The following is a 21,076-nucleotide window of genomic DNA, read 5'->3' as shown; positions in this document are numbered from 1 at the left end:
AAAGACTTACCAGTGATTCAGTTCAATAGATGCAAACTCGCTCACACACACAGACACACAGACACACACACACACACACACACACAAACACTCAGAGCTGACGAGGCATTTTCAGTCATCTGCGTGCGTCAGCAGACTGGGCCCAAGGGTCTTGGAAAAGCCCAGTTGTTGCTCAGATTATTGTCTTCCCAGTTCTCATTAGACTAACTTCCAGTTTCTTTAACTCATAGGGAAACAAATGACTTCTGGACTTCCCGACATTTCTAAATCAATCTGGCCCCATTATGAACTGTTGAAAGAGTACATCAATGGCTGGTTACCTTGCAGAGCTCCACTTTGTTCATGGCCTCGTCCATCTCCTCCTTGAGTAGGTCAGCCTTGGCCGTCAGTGCTTGAGTGTTTGTTCCTGAGATTATTGACTTGGTTGCCTGCAACCATCTGAGATGGGAAAGAGAAATGAGGTGAGACTACATATCTGGGATACAGAAACAAAAACATGATGTCAGTGAGTTGGCTTTGTGTTAGGCTGATTTCAGTCCTAAAAAACTGTTACTCTGCACATCAGACAATGTACTATGCAGGTTTGGTTGGATGCGTGACTTGGCACAACATTCAAATACTTTTTTTTTCTTTTATGATTTTTCTTTTTGCTTTTATTAGACTGCTTTTGGAGGGACAGAGTTGAAATGGGGCAAAGAGGGGAAGACATGCAGAGAACCAACCCGGGTCTGCTGCTAGGCCTGGGCCGGAGGGGGGGGGGGGGGTTGAGGAAACGCTCTGACCACTGCGCCACAAGCGCCCCACAACATTTCAATCTAATACATAATAGAGACAGGGAGCTGTGGATGGACCAACCTTGCTCTGGCAGAATCGTAGTCCAGCACCAGTTTGGCCAGCTGTTTCCTCTGCTTCAGGATGTTGGGAATGTCCACCTGGAAGAATCCTCATGTTAAAATCTTTATTTAAAAAGTTGTAAAAGGAGCTTTCAGTTTTATGTTGATTCTAGTGGCCTCGTTGGACAAAAGCAGTAGAGTTTTTTTTTTACAAGTGTGTGCCTGTGGCGCGTGAATTTGTTTTGGATGAGATTATGTATTGATATGTGACGATGTAAGATTAATCATGGTAATATGACAATGGTGAAGCACCGTCAATTTGCTTCAGTAGCGTTTTATCTGTCGTAAATCGATGTATCTATGTAAGCAGGGAACATTCTTGTATAACTCTTACACGTCATTTATGATCATCAGAGGAAAAATTCAACCTTCAAGAGTGTCATGTAGTATCTTTAAATCCCACTATGATTAGACCACAGAAAGCAAACAATTGGAGTGTGACCTCACTTAAACACAAGAGCTATGACAGAGGTGGATTGAGCCTGTGTTTGGTTGTGACGTGTCTACCTCTGCTAGCTGACTGAGGGGATCCAGAACGTCCTTCTCTATCTGCAGCTCGTGAAGCATCAGCTCCGAGGCCAGACGGTTCTCCGCCTCTCCGCACACCTCCATCATCTTCCTGTTGGTCCACACAGAGAGAGAGAGAGAGAGAGAGAGAGAGACATAGAGAGAGAGAAAGACAGAGAGAGAGACAAGACAGAGAGAGAGTGAGAGAGAGAAAGATGTAGTGTGAGAGAGAGAGAGTGAGAGATATTGTAAAAGAGAGAGAGTGATAGAGGTAGTGTGAGAGAGAGAGATATAGTGTGTGAAAGAGAGACAGAGAGAGAAAGCGTGAGAGAGACAGACAGAGAGAGAGAGAGAGAGAGAGAGTGATAGAGATTGTGTGAGAGAGAGACAGATAGAGAGAGAGATAGAGAGAGGTTAATAAAAATGACGACAGTCATTCTGAGGCATCATTGTCACACGGGCACAGTCCGGCGAGGATAAGAGACCTGCGACATCCAGTGCAATCACATCACCTTCCTGACTAAATATGATTCAAATAACAACACAGAGAGGGATGACAATCTGTGTGCACGCAGATATACGGCCAACGACTGAGAGCACAAAATGAGTTTATTGTAATGTTTTCAGTGACCATAAATAAGGCTTATGTGGTCCACACACACACAGAGAGAGAGAGAGAGAGAGAGAGAGAGATAGTGATTGTGATAGTGATAGTGATAGAGAGAGTGATAGAGATGTAGTGTGTGCGAGAGAGAGAGAGAGAGAGAGAGAGAGAGAGAGAGAGAGAGTGAGAGATATTGTAAAAGAGTATAACTAAACTTTGAAATGCACTAAAGTACAACACAGTGTGAAATGACAGTTTTTGCCAGCTGACCAATAGACATGCTTTCCCTTCCTCATTGCTGCCAGACATTCACTGGGGAGACATTCACTTTCTAGATCCTCAACCTCGTATTAAAAAAGGGAACTACAGAAAGTCCCCACGACAACAATAACAACACATAACTAAACTGGGCAGATTGCTCGGGGGGCCTCATATTTCACGCTCTCCCCGCGTGGCATCTGCTACCGTTAGTAACAGTTACCAAGGAGGTAGCGTTTGATGTTTCGGCACTGTGTCCATCAAATATTTTCAAACTCTCACCCTGTCAAGGAGTCCTCTCCCAACTGGTTTCCTCCTTCCACCATGGCCTGGGACAGTGAAGTCAGGGGAAGCTTTTTCTGTTGTTTGTGTGCGTGTGCGTGTGTGTGTGTGTGTGTGTGTGTGGAAGAGGGACATAAACAGACAATAATTAGACTTATATTGACATACAAGCTACTTTAAATAATGCTACTACTATAAATGACAAAAAAAAAAGTAGCCACTTCTACACAGTAGCTTCAGTAAATGACAGCACAGTGCAATGGAAAATCCATAAAGGACTTTCCATTGAGGAAGAAGGAGACAGACTTCTGAGCAAAAAGGGAGAAAATACCAATGTTAAATGGGATCTACGATGCAAACTAAAGGGAAGTGAGACATCCATGAGAACAACACCGCAGCCTGTTTTACACACACACACTTTACATTTGCGTGTGAGAGTTCAACATCCCGTTTTTTTTCTTTTTTTCCACCAGAAAATCCCAAAAGCAAAAGTGTCATGCGTAGTGAATAAAGATGACAGATGTCTGAAAAGGGGGAAATGGAGCAAGTGGTGCTGAGAATCCTACAGAGATGGAATGAAGTAATAGGGAATTTTCTTCTTTTTTTTTTTTTTACCTGACCGTTTCCTGTATAGAGGCGCGGTACGGACTGTGGTGCATTGTGGGTGGTGTGGGGTAGAAAAGACAAAAAAAAAAGATAAATAATGGATTTCGGCCTGATGTGGACACTTTGACAAACAGTGAGGGAGGAGGCTATCAGAATGAAAGTTATCTTACAGATCCTGGAACAGTTTGTTGATGTGGTTAAGTTTTCAAGTTAGGATTTTAAAAAGGTAAACATAGTCAACTATGACAAAAGATTGTCTACTGAGCAGCTTGATATCTTACATGTCTCTTCTCTGCGTCTGCGCCGATGTGCCCCTGTAGACAGGACACCATCCTCTTGTGTGTGTTGTGAGACACCACACGCACCAACTCCATGCGCCGCTCAATCTGTGCGTGAGACAAGACATGCAGGGACAGAGATTTAGAAAAAAATTTCATTTATACGCTGCTGTATAACCTAGGGCTGCACGCTTTAGAAACATTATTGTGACTGATATAGCAATATGAGTTGCAATATTAGCGGGAAAGATCACTTTTACATCACAATACTAATTTTAATTGAAAAATGTAATCAAACAACAATGATTATGGTGTGATCATTTTTAGGAATCTCTACCAAATAAAGATGTTTTATTAGGTCTGTAGAATGTGATGTATAGGCAGGACATCCCTGCAGCATGCCAAAATTGAATTTAAAATGTGTATTTTGACACACATTTAGCCCTTTCCAAATATTGCAACTTCTCTCGATTGGAAAATTGCAGTAAGTCATATTGCAATTTCGATAAAAAATGTATTAAATTTTCCGGTTCTGATATCAGCCATAATTATAAATCATCATAGAGATATATATGCAACAATCTCTAAGCTCCAGGATAGATGAGAAGTTTATATTGATGCAGGTTAAGCATTTGGTTGTAGAAATGTGGCTTTATTTTGGTTATCTGGAGTACTTGGGACTGGACTACATCCTGCCTTGTGAACTTTTGCCTAATCTCATCAACAACATTGACACCACAGTGTGTGTTGACGGCTGGTAGAGGGGGTCTGATTTGTTAGCTGGCTAGAGCGAGAGCAAGGGGGTCAAAGTTGAAGCTTGATTGATAAGGCCAGGCTGTCCCAGAGGAACAAACGCTGGTATGTTATCATGTTATCTTTCAAGCACATGACTCATCGGAAGTGTCTCCATAGAGTTTTTTTGTTTTTCTTGTGTTTCTTTAAAAAGGTCTTTTTGATCAAACAGGCTTTCTCCTGTCTGCTAGTGGAACGACACAGATCCACACTGTGCGCCTTTGGGCCTTGACGAGGTATAATGCTTGTCATTCATGGTCACAGCTACTCAAGCTAAAAGCACAGAGGCCAAGTGAAGCTGTGCAGGATGACTAGTCACTGTCCCTGTCCTGCCAGGTGCCTGTGTGTGGGGACAGTCAATGTCAACGTCAGGCTGGCTGTCAGTGCCCCATGAATAGAATGGATAGTTGCAAGTTACTGTTCAAGTCTACTTAAAAAAAGGGCCAACTTTGCCCTGTGTTCCAAATTGCATACTCATTTGAGTATAGCCTGCAGCTGACCAAACAAAGTAAGTAGTTAGCATGCAGTATGTATACAATTGCGGCATACTGTACTTTTACTTATTTATTTTGTCATAACACTGTGCCTTGAACTTGCCTCTTGCTCATATATCCATCGCATCCCTGTTTGTTTTTGCTCGGAGGCTCATATAACGTGATGTAACTTTAACTGTGAAAGTATGCTGGTTTTACACATTAAAAATTGCAACCAGATGTATTTGGACATCCCGGTGATTTTTCAGCATACCCGATTTGACCACATATATTGGGACAATCTTTTACTGTCTCACTAAATAGCAGGGAATTATGGGTATCCTTGGAATGCAGCCATAGTCTGACGATGCAAAGAACTGGTTTAAGTTGCATCGTGTACCAGTGCAAGGTACTGCTTCTGTTTTAAATATATATAACTGATGAGAAAGTAGAGAGAATCTTTAAGTGTCTCCGAGGGACAAACATGTCCTGAAGAGTTAGGACAAACAGTGCTCAAGATAGCTGAGGGAACACTGAGGTCTAGAGGGGGGGGGGGAATGAAGACACATTGGAGAGAGAGAGACAAGTGCAGAGGGAGGATCAACCAAATACCAGACAATTGTGTTCCAAAAACAGAATCGAGTCGGAACTCAGGAATTCCACAGCAGATATCCGCCTCCGAACGCCACCACCCCCCCCTCCTTCTCCCTCTCTCTCTCTCTTTCCCTCTCTCTCTCCTTTTCCTCCCTCTGTGCTCGCGCTCTTACGTCATTCCCGACCCGCGGTGGCCCCCGGCATTCCCAAAACAGCTGGGTCAAATACAAAGTCACCAAAAAACACACACTCACACATGCAATACAAACACACACACACACACATTACCTTTCCATATAGGCTACACGCTCGGGAACATCTCTCATCGACTCAGCAGTTAGAACCTGGCACAAGACTAGCAGTGTGTGTGTGTGTGTGTGTGTGTGTGTGTGTGTGTGTGTGTGTGTGTGTGTGTGCGTGCATGTGTGTGTGTGTTGGGATTCCCCTCCCTCTGTTCTCTTTACAGGGACGAAGTTATTGTGTGTGTGTGTGTGTGTGTGTGTGTGTGTGTGTGTGTGTGTGTGTGTGTGTGTGTGTGTGTGTGTGTGTGTGTGTGTGTGTGTGTGTGTGTGTGTGTGTGTGTGTGTGTACTGGAAATGTTTGGGTTGCATGGCAATGGGAGTATACCGCTTCCTTTCATTGGAACAAAAGGGAATAAACCAAACAATGCGGAGGAGTGGGAGAGCCTGGGCCAGGAGGAGAGAGAGTCAGTCCACCCAGCATGGCAGGCAGGCCAGCAGGGCGGGATCCTTCTTTCTCCTGCTATGTGATGAGGTCAACACTTCCCATGATGCGTCACCGAGCAGGGAATCCCAAAACTAAGTAGGACAGACAGGCTGTCTGTCTGTGTATGTGTGCGTTTGTTTGTTTATTGGTTTCCTAAGTGAAAGGATGTTAACATGTCTGGACTAGTCTAGAAGTGGACAGAAATAACACAGCATGACGCATTAGGGCTGGGATCATGCAGCAGGGGCCACTGATGGCAAACAAAATACTCTTTGTTTTTGGGATATCTGATGTAAGTGTTCGAAAAACAGCTGGCTGCTACCTTATAAAATGCCCTCAAAGGATTCCACGAAGCTGCTTAGGGTGTGTGTGTGCGATGTATTGCAAGTAGGCTGACACTGGTATGTTCTGAAGCTGGCTGGTACAGTATGTGGAGGAGCAGCCAGGAATGGACAGCTGGCCCGGGGATTGCTGTGGTGGCTCTTTGGCAGCCGGGAGCACCATGTTCCAAAGAAAAGGGGCTTGGAGGTGACGAGGCTGAGGATAACACGCTCACACCTGAGATGTGAAGGGGATCAAGTGAAGGGCTCCACTGGCTAAGCATACATACATACATGACCTGCTGCAACAGGAGCTCATATGACACACCACCAGCTAAGGGTGGCTAACGCTAAAGACACTGTAGGTCTTAGATGGTGCTTTCAGTCGTCCCTCGTTAGCCACAATTTCAATTCTACACAGGGTTTTATCGATGGAAGAGATTTAACTGTTCAAAGAAATTACAGAAAATAGCTTAGTAGGAAAAGAGGCGGGATGCTAGAAAATGAAGGGGGAGGCTCAGCCAATTGTACGAGAGTATGCCAAATTTGAACTAAAAATCCAAGAATTGCTAACACATCGACACTACAGTAATATCCAATGGTGGGTTTTCCAGAAGGTGGAGTTATTGATTGTGAAGTGTAAAACGGCATGATAAAGTGCTAAAGAACTTTCCATGGCGCGCTTCATCATGTCATCATCACCTACGTGGGCTGCCTCTCAATATACGTGGAGAAGGAATGGTTTGAAAATGGACTTGTCAGTTCGTGGGGTAGCCTTTATCCAATTGAATGTACTGATCCATTCCATTGCAATTATAATCATATTATTATGACATTACCAAAAGGACTAACTTCAAGCGCAATACACATGACTAGTTCAAATTGGCTACATCCTAGTCGTATCACCCTCTGTCTTTCCTCCTCTCACAAAGTACCTGAAAAGCATTGTCCTTTTTATGAGTCCTTGACTTTATCACAACATCTGACTTTTTTTTAATTAAAAACACTGTATCATCCTTTCCCCATGTGCCACCTGCTTCTATTATTATTGGCAACTGGCGCTATCCGGCTAGGATTTCTTTCTCTTCGGTCCAAAAGTTTGAAACATCCGGAAAAAAATGTTTACACTGTACACGACTGTACAAAAGCATGGTTGTGTGTTTGATCCTGGCAGGTTTACATTGGACCAACGTTGGGCTGTTTGGCCTGGTGTGTGGTCTGGGTGGAGTTCTCGGGTTAGATCAAACGGAAAGGTCTTAAAAGTCCGGAACAAACATGGTTGATGAAAGCATCCTAAAACATTCTGTGATGTCACAGAAAGAGAAATGTAGGGTTAGACAGTGAGACCATAAAACACTCTTTCTGCCTTTTTTCAGGCTAGGATGATCCGATTTCATTTTTTTTTGCACATTTATACTTCATAGGATCTCCGAGTTCAATACACCTTCATATTCCAACCGGTGAAGTAGGCCTTTAAGTGCTTGTTTCAGTATACGTGTTATCAAATGCAAGCTGTGTCTCAGCCTGAATATTTTATTGAGGTAATCAGTTCATTCCGAGGCTTGTAATGTAATAGCTCGCTATCATGTCTGTCCCAGCTGGCTACTATAGCTGCTAGCTGCCCTGTCTCCTCTCGTATGTTTAAAGTAACTTCCCCAACAACCAACACAACTGGGTGAGCTTAGCGAATATATGAAAGAAAAAAAATCGGATCTGTGATGCAAATCAAATGAAAGAGCCAGAGAAGGCTGCACGCGGCGAGACAAAATACACTCAAAAGTCCCGGAGAGTTGGGGAGAATAAATAAACAACAGAATGAAGCCGGTAGTCTCTGGCCAATCAGAACGTCGGCAGACGGCCGGCCACTGATTGGCCAGACGGACGTCACCTTTTAGCATCGGCTCAGCTCGCTTGGAACCTAGAGCGAGGCGATACAAAAAAAAAGCAGCCGATGCAGGTACCAGGTACCATGTTTTCGCGGTGGAAACGCCAAAAATGCGAGTTGAGTCGAGTCGAGTTGAGCTGATACCATGCAGTGGAAAAGCGCCATAACACCTTCCACTTCTTGCCCCTGATGAACTCCTTTTTTGTTTTTGCAGTGTGTTTTGGATCATTATCTTGTTGCATGATGAATGATCTTCCAATCAGTTTGGTTGCATTTTTCTTTAAATTGGCAGACAAAATGTTCCTGTAGACTTCTGAGTTCATTTTGCTGTTGCCATCCTGTGTTACATCATCAATGAAGATTAATGAGCCCGTCCCAGAAGAAGCCATGCAAGCCCAAGCCATGACATTGCCTCCACCGTGTTTCACAGATGAACTTGTATGATTGGGATCATGAGCAGATCCTTTCTTTCTCCAAACTTTAGCCTTTCCATCATTTTGGTAAAGGTTAATCTTTGTCTCATCAGTCCATAAAACGTTGTCACAGATTTTTTGAGGCTTGTCTCTGTACTTTTTGGCAAAATTCAGCCTGGCCTTCTTATTTTTTTTGCTAATGAGTGGTTTGCATCTTCTGGTGTAGCCTCTGTACTTTTGTTCATGAAGTCTTCTGCGAACAGTAGATGATGATACCTTCACTCCTGCCCTCTGGAGGTTGTTGCTGATATCAACAACAGTTGTTTTAGGGTCTTTCCTTACAGCTCTCACAATGTTTCTGTCGTCAACTGCTGTTGTTTTCCTTGGTCTACCCGTTCGACGTCTGTTACTTAGTACACCAGTGGTTTCGTTCTTCTTCAGGACATTCCAAATGGTTGTACTGGCTATGGCCAATATTTGTGCAATGGCTCTGATGGATTTTCCATCTTCTCTCAGCTTCACAATTGCCTCTTTTTCACCCATAGACAGCTCTCTGGTTTTCATGATGGTTACAGCTCTAACTATAATAATTGCAGTCTGCTCAGGCAAAACACAAATCTGAAACTAAGCATAGACATTCAGCGCTATTTATTGTTTGAATTATCAATGTAATAGGACACACCTGGGCAACAAAACACACCCGTCAGTCACATGTTCCAATACTTTTGCTCCCCTAAAAATGTGGTGTTCCTTTACAAATAATGATATCTTCTAAGTTATTTATCAGATCCAGATGTAAATACCTGGAAATAAAAGCTGAAATGTAGATCTATTGTCTCTGTTTCATCTTTTGGTGTCAAACCCAAATGTTTCCAGTCTAAAGCAAATATAAAGGAATTGGCCTCACTGTTCCGATACTTATGGAGAAGACTGTAATATGGACACAAAAGACTATCAATATTGGATCTTTGTATGGATTTATAAATCGCCGAAAAGATGCACGTTCCTGGATGAATTGATAAGCTCCTGTACGGGTTACGATGGTGCAGAGGACAGCTGATTTGGAACGGAAAAACAGCTGTTTGCCTCCACGGGGAAAAAGTAAGGAACTCCGACTTTACTACCGTTCGAAAGTTATTAAAGCATCAACAAACTACGCAGCTGTCTGTCTCGGCTCACACACTCAGTTTAAGTGAGTACATTGGCATTATCAATGTTGGTTTGAAGGTGTGTTTTTCTGGAACGAATATCCGAATATTCGCTCGGAAAACCAACGAATAATCGAAGCCTGAAAAATGGCATTCAGGCCAGCCCTAAAAAGGATACACTGAGATGGTTGGTTTTGAGGCGAGGAGCGACACACACAGGCATCTCTGGAATTAAAAAGGGTCAAGTGATTTCCACCCCGGCCTCTATCCCTTACTCACTCTACCTCTATATGACTGCAACTTTGCCCTTTGATGTGAGAAAAACACAGCCTGCAGGGGGTCAACAGCTGATCTCCGGACAGAAGACTAATAATGTTACTTTCAAGAATGGTGAAAGCCATTTTGAAAGCAAATAGTCAGACACAATATAATGTCCTCTCGTCAGCGAGACGTGCCCTAAGCGGTTCTGTCACCTCTGTCCGCTTGCATCACAGCAACTCATGCTGGCTCTTAAAATTCCAACCCTGATGTCCTAGCTGTCAAATCAAATACATCTTAGCACACATTATGATGCTCTCATGTAATAACACCTGAGTAAGAAGGAATGGCTTTTGTTTTGGGTAGCGGATACAAAAGAGGGCGGGGAGAAGGAATAACAAGAATGAAGACTGTCAGGACTTGGCAAGGCCTTTTGCTGTTGTCAGGGAGCCATGCAGAAAGCAGCTTGGACTGTTTTGACATCTATGACTCCTCCCGTGTCGAACACACAAAGACAATCTTGGTCGCTGGAATGTCTTTGCTGAGCAGCCATTATTTTGTGCTATCAGCCCTCAGTCCGGGTTGGCAGGAAGACTTGCATACTTTCAGGGCTCGGTCAACAGCGCCGGTCCAGCTGCTCTTTAAGCTTCCATCAACTAACTAAATTAGGCATGTTCTGGTGCGTACTCGCTCACTGTTGTGCACCCCCCGCCTGTCACATTGGACTATTTAAGACACGTCCTCGTATTATAAATAATTGTTCTACGAATCAGTAACCGAGCAGCAAAAATCCATGTTTATTTTTATGGCAGAAGCTGCACATTATTGCCAAGAGGAAAAAAAAATGCAATCAAGTGTAATGGAGATTGACACTGCACATGGTTTTCATTCAAAAAGTATAAACCGCACCAGGCCTTATCGATGGTTATAATACACATACGAGTAATGCAGTAACCGGAGGGACTCATTAGTCAAATTACCAATCCACAGCCTTGGGATTCTCTAGTTAGTAAGAAGTGCTATAGTTATTGTGTCTTTGGGTATATTGTTCTACAGTCGGCATTAAAGCCATAGTGCGTAACGTTTTCATAAAAAATCTTAAAATGTACATCAAGTTAACTGCATATTGCACATATTGTAAATATTTTTCATCACATTGCAATTTAACTTATCTACTTTCTATACTATTTTGTACACACTGTTTATATTGTAAAAAAAAAAAATCCTTTGCACTACTTAGTATTTAGAATGTGTCTAATGTAAATATTGTTTAGGTTATGTTTATCTTACTCTATATTTTTCTTTTTTATTTAACGTTCCTATTGCACCATGAGCCAGTGATAAATGCCATTTTGATTCTGATGTATGTCTTGCATATCAGAAATTACAATAAAAAAAACTTTGACTTGACTTCATATAAGTGAATGTCTTTTGCATTCAACATAAATCCCTTATACTTGGTGATGTGTTGTGATGCACACTCATTTGATAGAGGAGCGACTAAAACATTGGTGGGTGTAACAGATGCATCCTTTCCAGTATGGAGCGCTGCTGCTGGTGGGGTTAATGATTTACCTGTAGGAGGTCATCGCTGAGGACTTCTGTTTTCTCCGCTCTGTGGGTGAGAAAAGACAACAGAGCGAGAGAGAGAGTACAGGTTAGCACTGATGACAAATTGACAAGCAGTCTCTTACTTCAACACACTGTGAAAATACCTGCCCGGCAACAGGACAGCGCTACTGGATGACTGGTTAAGCTTGAACACTAACACAGTGACACGTATTGAGCTAGGCAATCCGTGGGAACGTCTAGACAGAGAGAGAGAGGGAGTCTCTTGACTTTGTTGCCATGGCCCAAACAGATATGAAACAGGCATGGTATCCACAAAGGAGGCAAAGCATGTCACTCAAAAGACACACTCCCATGTTTTATCTCTCTCTCTGTGTGTGTGTGTGTGTGTGTGTGTGTGTGTGTGTGTGTGTGTGTGTGTGTGTGTGTGTGTGTGTGTGTGTGTGTGTGTGTGTGTGTGTGTGTGTGTGTGTGTGTGTGTGTGTGTGTCATAAGTGATGATAAGCATTTCAATATGCAGAAGTTCTGTTAAGCTGAATGAGAAGGCATGTTTCTGTGGCTCAACAAAGTTTAGATCAACATAGGCTACACTACAGCTAGCCAGGCTAACTGTGTGTAGCGCAGACAGGACAGCAGCCTCACAGCCTATTAATAGTAAACTAAGAGTTGGACTTGGGAGAGGTCAGGCGGATTAGATTCACTTAAAGAGAGAAGGCTGGGAAAGGCAGGCTCAGTGAATGCTGCTTTTCAACACCTTCACATGGGCTGGCCTACTTCTGATGCTATACAGTCATGAGTTGGATGCAATGGTTTACATGCTGCAACTATGAGATTGAGCTGTCAAGCAACAAGAAGTGTCTTAATAGTGGTCTTTATTATGAAGCCAATACATCCAAGTACACCCATAATGCACTGGGGTTAGTGGGCAAAAACTGTTGTCCCGACCCCACTCACTTTTACTGCTATTGATTGTTATACTTTGACTTACGGCCTCTGCACACATCCTGCGTCTACCTCTGGAGCGCGTCGCCTTACCTTACTGCTGCGTCTCTCGGACTTTTCTCGGACACACATGGAACGTCTCAGCAGCTGCTGCTGCTGCAGCACTGCTTCTAAAAGCCCTATCTTTCTACACAAAGTTTTCATAGATAATTCCCATTAAAAATGAAGTTCTTTCGTGTCATTTATGATGCATATGATTTATATTGAGTCTAATATTGAGTAGGGGTGGGAATCTCTTGGCACCTCACGATTCGATTCGATTCCGATTCAGAGGTCAACGATTCGATTCAAAATCGATTTTCAATGCATCTCAATGCAAAAAAATTTTATGTACATACCCATGTGTGAATTTCAAAAATATATTTATATTAGTGGTGGGCCGTTATCGGCGTTAACGTGCTGCGTTAACGCAAAACTCTTATCGGCGATAAAAAAAATATCGCCGTTAATCTCTTATTCCACCTCCTGTTCGGCTCAGGGGAGATGGTTCCCTCCAGGGCCGATGGCTGTTCGCCGTCAGGGTGAACCCCCTTCCGTGTGTTCTCTGGTCGGGTAATAATAGCCGGGGGCCGTTGTTGACACTTGAGGAGCCTTTATTGCAGGAGCGAAGCTTCTCTCACACACCCGCCGCTCTCTCTCTCCATCACTTGCCCACGACACACACCACCTGGCTGCAGGATCGCTAATGTAACACTCAGCGCCAAACCCCCTTCACAAATCTGTCTATTCAATGTTTACTTATGAATGTATCCATGTACGTAACTCTGACATGTACATAACTTAATTTATTGTTAATAATATGGTCTGTTTATAAATTCGGCATATGATTAAAGCATCTAAACGCCCGTAATCATGTTAAACGTTTACTGTTTTTAAGTTATTAATGCCACTCGCTCCCGCAGATACACAGCAGAGGGAGGTCTTATATTCAGCCATTGCTAAAGGGAGTGCTGTATTATGGAACGGCCGCTGTGGTACGAAATTCCAGTCTCAACAATGTTTCCTACACGAAATTATAACTCTAGCGTCTGCAGCCCGTTGTTTTCATGTAGTGTAACTTGTGTAATGTGTTACATTATTCAGCTGTTGCCGTGATGTCGGCTAACGCTGATGCTAATGATAACTAGCTCTCCGTCGCACAATAGACTGTAGGTTGGTGTTGCAGCCAGCTGTTAGGTGAAGCGCTGTCCCACAGGTAAAAGCCATGGACCTATAAAGCCTGTCCAATATTCACTCTAGTCCAGCTTCTTGAAAAGTTTATAAGGACTTTATTATTTATGTAAAAATTATATTTAATGTTTCACTTGAAGCACAAAAGTAATGGCTTTATTTTCTGTTATAGCCTATAGCCTACCCAACAAATTCGTTTTTTCGTTTTTTTAAGCACAAAAAACAGTGCAATGTTGTGATTTTTAGCCTTATATCTGATTAAATTGTTAGAATATTATTTGTTCGCAATAATTAGACACTCGTTCTGATGACGAAATGAAAGCCACCTGGCTTGAGAAACACGTTCTCAAAGACTTACTTTGAGTCATTATTTAGGAGCACACACATATTATGAATGAATTCAAATGAGCCATTTTAATCTAGATTAATCTAGATTAATTCCAAAATTAATCTAGATTAATCTAGATTAAAAAAATTAATCTATGCCCACCTCTAATTTATATACACATCTGAGTTTGCTACTCGGAGTTTGCTAATCACTTCCTACTTTTGTGGTGATCATTAAAAGACAATCAACAGATGAATTACCTTCTCTAATATTGTATTAGAGAAAAGCTTTTCTTGTCACAAATATGACTTTCTATGAACAGTGCAATAATCAATGCAGCTTTCAACACAATATGGAAGTATGTAAAAACTAAACCGATTCAGTTTTATTTTATTTCTAATCTTGTAAATCATGTTTCTATAGGATTTCTATTCTATTATCTATTGTCTATGTGATTTCAACACATTGTACAAAAAGTATGGCTTGGAATTCAGCTCTCATACAAAAACGTAACAGAGATAAAGCCGGTGCAGGTCATGGGTTTGCTGCTCTCAGCCCTTTTGAAGCCACTTTGGAAACAACTCGCACATGTGTGGTGTGCATGCGCAATGGCGCAGGAAGTATTAGTATTTACAAAAAAAAAAAAAAAAAAAAAAAAATATTAAAAAAAAAATTATTAAAAAAAAAAAAAAATCGATTATTAACTTTTCTGAATCGATTCAGAATCGTTCGAGAGAGAATCGATTTTAATCGGAAAATCGATTTTTTTTCCCACCCCTAATATTGAGTCTGGACAGTAATCCGTGCGCCCCATTGCCTTTTTTTATTTTTTTATTTTTTTGCCACATTTTCGCTTGTTGGAAGTTTTATTTTGAAAGGGACACACCAGGAAATGGTGAAACTACAGCGAAAGCTGCCAGTATGAAGTCAATATGACTCTCAGCAGAGTATTTCTCTATCAGTTAAAGAAAAAAATAGGCGAGCCTCCTGAGGTAAAGGGGAGCGTCGCTGCAGACGTGCCTCCGACGCGCATCAGCAGTGCGTCTGAGGTTGGATGTGTGCCCGCTCTAGGTTGATTACACGGTCAGTGACAAAAAGTCAGACGCAGACGCGAGGTAGACGCGCGGTAGAGGTAGGATGTGTGCAGAGGCCGTTAGGGTAACTACTAGCAACAGACACACTTGGTTTAATTTTGGCCACAGCTGGTAAACGGTCTGCTCCATATGAAGATACAGATACAAGCTTTCATTTTATGTCAGATGTTGAAGTTTTCTGAAGAAGCTAGTTAGTTAGCACGTACACAGCTACTTGACGGTGCTCCCTTGTATTATTTAGTGCTCATATAACAGAAATATAAACGTAAAATGATCGGTAAAGCAGGAAACATTATAGCCCAACCAATAATGTGACTTGCAAAATATGCTTCCAATTGGACAGACCTCCAGGCAGTAACATGCCTCTATTCTCTCACGTGACTCACTCTGACGTCAAACTCTCTGTCTCAAACTGTTATAGACAATACCTAAAGTGTCTTTATTGTGTGTGTATATAATGTTCAAACGTTTTCCAAGTCAAAGTTGGGCCTTTTAACTGAAGTGACCTAGTGGCTTCTGCCTGCGTTTTGGGTAACTGGAGCTCTAATCGAAAGCCAGGGTCCCTCCTCAAAAAAAAACTGCTCACTGTGAACTATAGTAACCTCGTCACAGCTGCTTTCAATTACAACACACAGAGAAAGAGAGAGAGGCTGACACAGAAGGCATGACAGTTTGGGGTTTTTTTTCTGAAGGAAAGAAATACAAATACAGGCATTTTTTAATGGGTAAGGGGTGGAGGTGGAGGGGTTAAGAATTCTATACGTGCCAAATCGGAGTAATCTAGAAGCTTGGAGATGAACGGAAAGATTGAGACATTAGTTAATACATGAGGGTCACACACTCACACGTTCAGATTGAGGACCTTTAACCCACATAAACCCTACAGACAAGACTTGATGCTATAGCTGCACAAAAAAACAAATGTGAGCACTGAGCAGCCAGCAGGACACACATTAGCATGCACGCTAACACACATGCAGAGCGGCCATTATAAAGCCACAACATAGAATCCACGTTCTGGTGTAGTCTACAAGCTAAAGGAGTTTTTAATGTGGTTCTGTCTAAAGCCTAAACTAGTGTTTTCCATCGAGCTAGACTTTATTCCTAACGCTGTTAGATAATACGGCGCCTGTGCAAATGGATTATTCTGCATGTTTAATGTGCACACACAAATGACTTGACGTCCCCCATGACTTCAGTTTGCACGGCCCTACTTGCCAGTTGCTAGTTCTTCAGGGTGGATTGTGACAGAGAAAGATTGTTGTCAAAACCCATTTTTTTGGGGGGGATGTAGCTCAGTGGTTAGGGTGGTCGACCCACAACTACAGGGTCGGTAGTTCGATTCCCCGTCTCCCCGCGACATGTCCAAGTGTCCCTGGGCAAGACGACACTGAACCCTAAATTGCTCACGATACTTATCGGTGTATGAATGTGTGCTCCAGTTGTAAGTCGCTTTGGATAAAAGCGTCTGCTGAAATGACATGTAATGTGATTACACATACACAGCCTACGCTCTGTAAACAGGCATGTTGCTCTAGGTAGGCTGTTAACATACCCTTCATGTTAACATAGCAGTTTACAGAGCTTAGGATGTGTATTGACAGATTTTTTTTTCAGCGCGCCGCACACACAGTATGGACAGGTAGCGGATCGTGAGGACATAGCATTCACAGATTTTCACAAAGTAATTTCGACAACAAGCGTTCTCCAGAATCGCTGATTGCACCTTTAATTAAGGTATGCTTATTGCTTACTGACATAGATGTTAGAAAGAAAACCCTGTTGAAGGTCTTTTGCAAATATTGCCCTACCCTGGTTGTGATGAAGTATTTCCTGATTAATACAATGACATTAGAACACTAGTTAGAACCAACTTAAAAAAAAAAGCAATGTGTCACAGAGGGCAAAAATAGGCCGTGTGCAGCCTGGGGTGGAGGACAACAAACACACAGACAAACCAACAATTGTTTCACCGGCATCAGCTGACCCCAGAGCAGTAAAAAAAAAAGGAGAGCTGACCCTATCCCAAGCAGCAGCAGCAGCAGGCCTTTGGAGAAAAAGGCTGTCACATGGGAGGACTTCACAGCAAGAGGATCCTAACTGCTAGATCAGCAGCCCAGTAACCATGGCTACATCTACTAGTATCAAAGTGGAAGGGGAGGGAGAGTAAGGGAATACTGCCGGCACAATAGAGCGGCTGTTACCGGGGCCACTCCACACAATCAGCGGGGCCCGGAGGAGCTAAAGGGAGGGGTCGCTCTCTCACGGAACCTGCAACAGTTGGCCAGCTTAAAGGCGTCAGGTAATGAATACTGGAGCCACATGAAAGGAGAGCCAGAGTGACTCAGCCCCCTATGCAACCTCCCTAATGGAGCTGATGATTATGAGAGCTGTTATCCTGACATTAGGCCTAGGCAAAGAGTCAGCAACACACGCGGGGAAAAACTGACAGACTTTCATCCAACCTGTATTGCTGTGGTGGTTTGATGCTAAAACAAAGCTAAGCTTAAACCAAACATGTGCATCATCATGACTATGGCAGGATGTTCTTCTCACGACGTTGGAGCAATTAATACGCCCATATGTTGTGTAATGATATTTAACTGCTTGATATTTTCTATGGGATTATTCTAATGATCAATCTTTTTGGCCAATACCATAAAATGTCCACTCCGAAACTGTCAATAAAAAAAAAGAAGTGCATCAGCTATTCCCATAAGACACCACCATGATGTCATACAATATGCATGATGTCATAGAAAAGTCCAGAACCAAGAGATTTTCACTGTAATACGACACAAAGTAGGGCAGCAAATTCTCCCATTTGAAAAGGCTTTGATATTCAGCGATTGTGATTTGAATATGGCAAATACGACACACTAAAAAAATAAATGTATGTTGCCTTATTCGTGCCACGTTCTGCCTTCTCACCAATCATCATTTGGAGGATGAAGGCAAAAATGACCATGACAGCAAGTGTACAAACAACAGCGGGCGAGAACCTGGGCGGGAGGGGGGGTGGGGGAAACGCCCATACAGTCACCTGTGTCCTTGTTATTTTGCACAAGTGGCATTTGGCTGGTGCCTGCCGTGGGAAAGTGTCTTTTCAACACCAAAGTGATTTTGGAATACAATAGGTCTACAGTGCAGTACACTCCACTGCAAAGTAAACAAGGAACTTGTGGGAAAGGTTGTTATTGTTGGGTATGTCAGTGAAGGATGACTATTTGGAATGAATGAGAGGGCTGTGTGTTTCCACTGCTGTCTGTCTGAGCATGGTCTCAGCTTTACTGAAGCTGTCAGGTGGATTTGACAGAGCCAGACTAGTCCTATCTTATCTAAAGGCTGATCTCCCAGACAGTCACAGGGTAATGATGTCATTATCACGAGCAGAACAGGGGCAGAACGTAAAACTCTTTTTAACATCACCTGCGCTGAGCAAAATGTTGACCTCATTGCGGGCCTGCAAAGCATTTATCATCGTTGTACTATCTTAATGGAGATAGTAGCTACTAGCCATAGCCTTCAAGACACCCCATCAATCTGGTATCTTCGCAGAGGTGTTGCTGTCTGATCACATTAACCTGCAGCACACATACAGGGCCAGAGGGTTCACCCATGGAAAAAAACAGAAACAAGCTTCCACTGAGAGATAAAAAAAAAATGGCCATATTCCCCAGCATGAATCACGTGCTGTTTTTTCCCCCCTCACCTCAGGTTTCACCCCCCTCCCCCCCTCTCTCTCTCTCTAGAAAGCACCAGACCAGCATGTGTCTCTGGGAGGCTGTTTCCTGTTTGTAGAAGAAGACGAAGGAGAGATTTCCTCAGTGTTACAGTGTTGGACACAGTGTTCTGCCTTTTGCACAATCGCAGGAACCCAGGGGGCAGCGGATAGAGTGAGAGAGAGAGAGAGGGGGCCTCTTGCACTCTTAAGGCCAACCTCTGCAGATGCCGCGAAAAAAAAACTTGATGGACCAAACAGAGTATAATTTTGCTCAGACGCCGCTCATCCAAACGCTGACACATCAAGAGTGACTGAGGGCATGTTAGTGAGGGCAACAGGGATTAAGCTACTACTACATATACAAACTGTACAATGTCTAAACAAGCAAGCAACTGCTGCGCGCGCACACACAAACACACACACACACACACACACACACACACACACACACACACACACACACACACACACACACACACACACACACACACACACACACACACACACACACACACACACACACACACACACACACACACACACACACACACACACACACACACACACACACACACACACACACACACACACACACACACACACACACACACGTCTGTTTTCTGCATTACATTCTCCCCAGTTTACTGCCGGTGGGGGGAAATTATGAGTATTCCAGCTGCCCTGTTTCTCCTGGTCTTGGAGTTTTTAAACAGTAGCACACTTATTGTGTGCATGTCGAGTTGGGGGTATTTTCAAGCTAATAAAACAACTTACTTTGGTGATTCATTTCTCACTCAAACTGCACAACTTCAGCTAAAACTCTCATCTTTTTGGCAACCGTTATTTGAAATCGTTGAGTTTTCAACCTTAAAAGGCAATCGAAATTCTAAGATGACATGGAGATATTCCATGATTTTAAATTTTTTGGAAAAAAGTTATTTATTTGACAACGCTATTTTAAAGAAGACACATTATTTTTTTGGCAGCCTCATCTGGCAGCATCCAGGACAAATGTTGCGCCCGCTGTGTCCGCCCTAGGTGCACAATACACTGCACTGCTGACTCCCACACATACACACAGTGGCAAAACCACCACCAAGTACGCACACACAACCCCACACATCACAGCAGCCGATCCCCTCGTGATGAAAACATCCTTTGACGTGTTTCGCCCTCCCTATCCACACACAGGGCCGGGTTAGTGGAAGCCATCGCTATATACTTTAGATATCCCCTTACAAGAGGACATACTGTGTCTCTGTGTGTGTGTGTGTGTGTGTGTGTGTGTGTGTGTGTGTGTGTGTGTGTGTGTGTGTGTGTGTGTGTGTGTGTGTGTGTGTGTGTGTGTGTGTGTGTGTGTGTGTGTATGCGTGTGTGTGTGTGCGTGGCTTATCAAGCCTTAACACCGCATAACTTCTGCATTCTCACTGTTTGGATTTATGCTAGTCTCCAGACAGAGGGTGGATCTATCCATCTAATAGTTCAGACACTGCAGTCAGTGTGTTGGAGTAAAGAGGGAGGGAATGCATGAATTGGAGGGAGGCAGACAGATACTTATCCATCACTGACACACATTAATCTATTTTATAGGTTTTAAGTTGGATGTCTGTTCAAAGCAGGGCGTCTAGTGTTTCACCAATGGACAGGCTCTTACTGCCACTTCATCAGTACGCAGTGAAAGACAATCTTTTTGTACAGCGCACGGTATCCATCAGCTCATCCATTGCTGAAACATATTAGACGTTTTCTAGGCATCGAAGGTCTGACCCCTGGCTAAGGAGGACGCACCAATTTATGTCATCATTCTGGTATACTGGTCAGTGTAAGCGCAGTAATACAGTATTATTAACTGTTGATTGTGTGATTTTCTAGATGACCATAATCTTGAGCCACAATATATCATGTGACAATTGCCACTTTTAACACAGCGAATTGGATTACCATACACAACACAGACAGGTCTCACATTCTAAACCTCATCTGCATCAGCATGGATACGCAGCCGCTTGCAAAAATATGAAAGGAAGTGATACAAATGTGTGTGTGTTCATACTTCAAGGGAATTGATGAGGCGAGAAATCGATTGGTAAATGGCCGTGTGATCTGATGCATTTAAAGTCGATCTGTTTAAAACAGTCATCGTGTGATAAAT

General features: G+C 42.9%; 1 protein-coding gene across 2 annotated transcripts in view; it reads right to left on the bottom strand.

Moving 5' to 3' along the window:
• Positions 1 to 21,076, bottom strand: part of arhgap17a (Rho GTPase activating protein 17a) — a 36,745-nt gene that overhangs the window by 14,340 nt on the left and 1,329 nt on the right. For both annotated transcript variants that reach the window (XM_080048890.1, XM_080048891.1), the window contains exons 2-8: positions 11,613 to 11,652; positions 3,432 to 3,536; positions 3,160 to 3,192; positions 2,545 to 2,621; positions 1,401 to 1,512; positions 856 to 932; positions 321 to 438 (exon numbers count right to left, since the gene is read on the bottom strand). In XM_080048890.1, the coding sequence (XP_079905016.1) occupies positions 321 to 438; positions 856 to 932; positions 1,401 to 1,512; positions 2,545 to 2,621; positions 3,160 to 3,192; positions 3,432 to 3,536; positions 11,613 to 11,652 (562 nt within the window). The remainder of the gene's footprint in view (positions 1 to 320; positions 439 to 855; positions 933 to 1,400; positions 1,513 to 2,544; positions 2,622 to 3,159; positions 3,193 to 3,431; positions 3,537 to 11,612; positions 11,653 to 21,076) is intronic.

This window comes from Ammodytes marinus (genome assembly GCF_949987685.1).
Source record: "Ammodytes marinus genome assembly, chromosome: 20".
NCBI lineage: Eukaryota > Metazoa > Chordata > Actinopteri > Uranoscopiformes > Ammodytidae > Ammodytes > Ammodytes marinus.
Note: the sequence above shows the minus strand (reverse complement) of the source record. Positions and strands in the feature narration are given on the sequence as shown.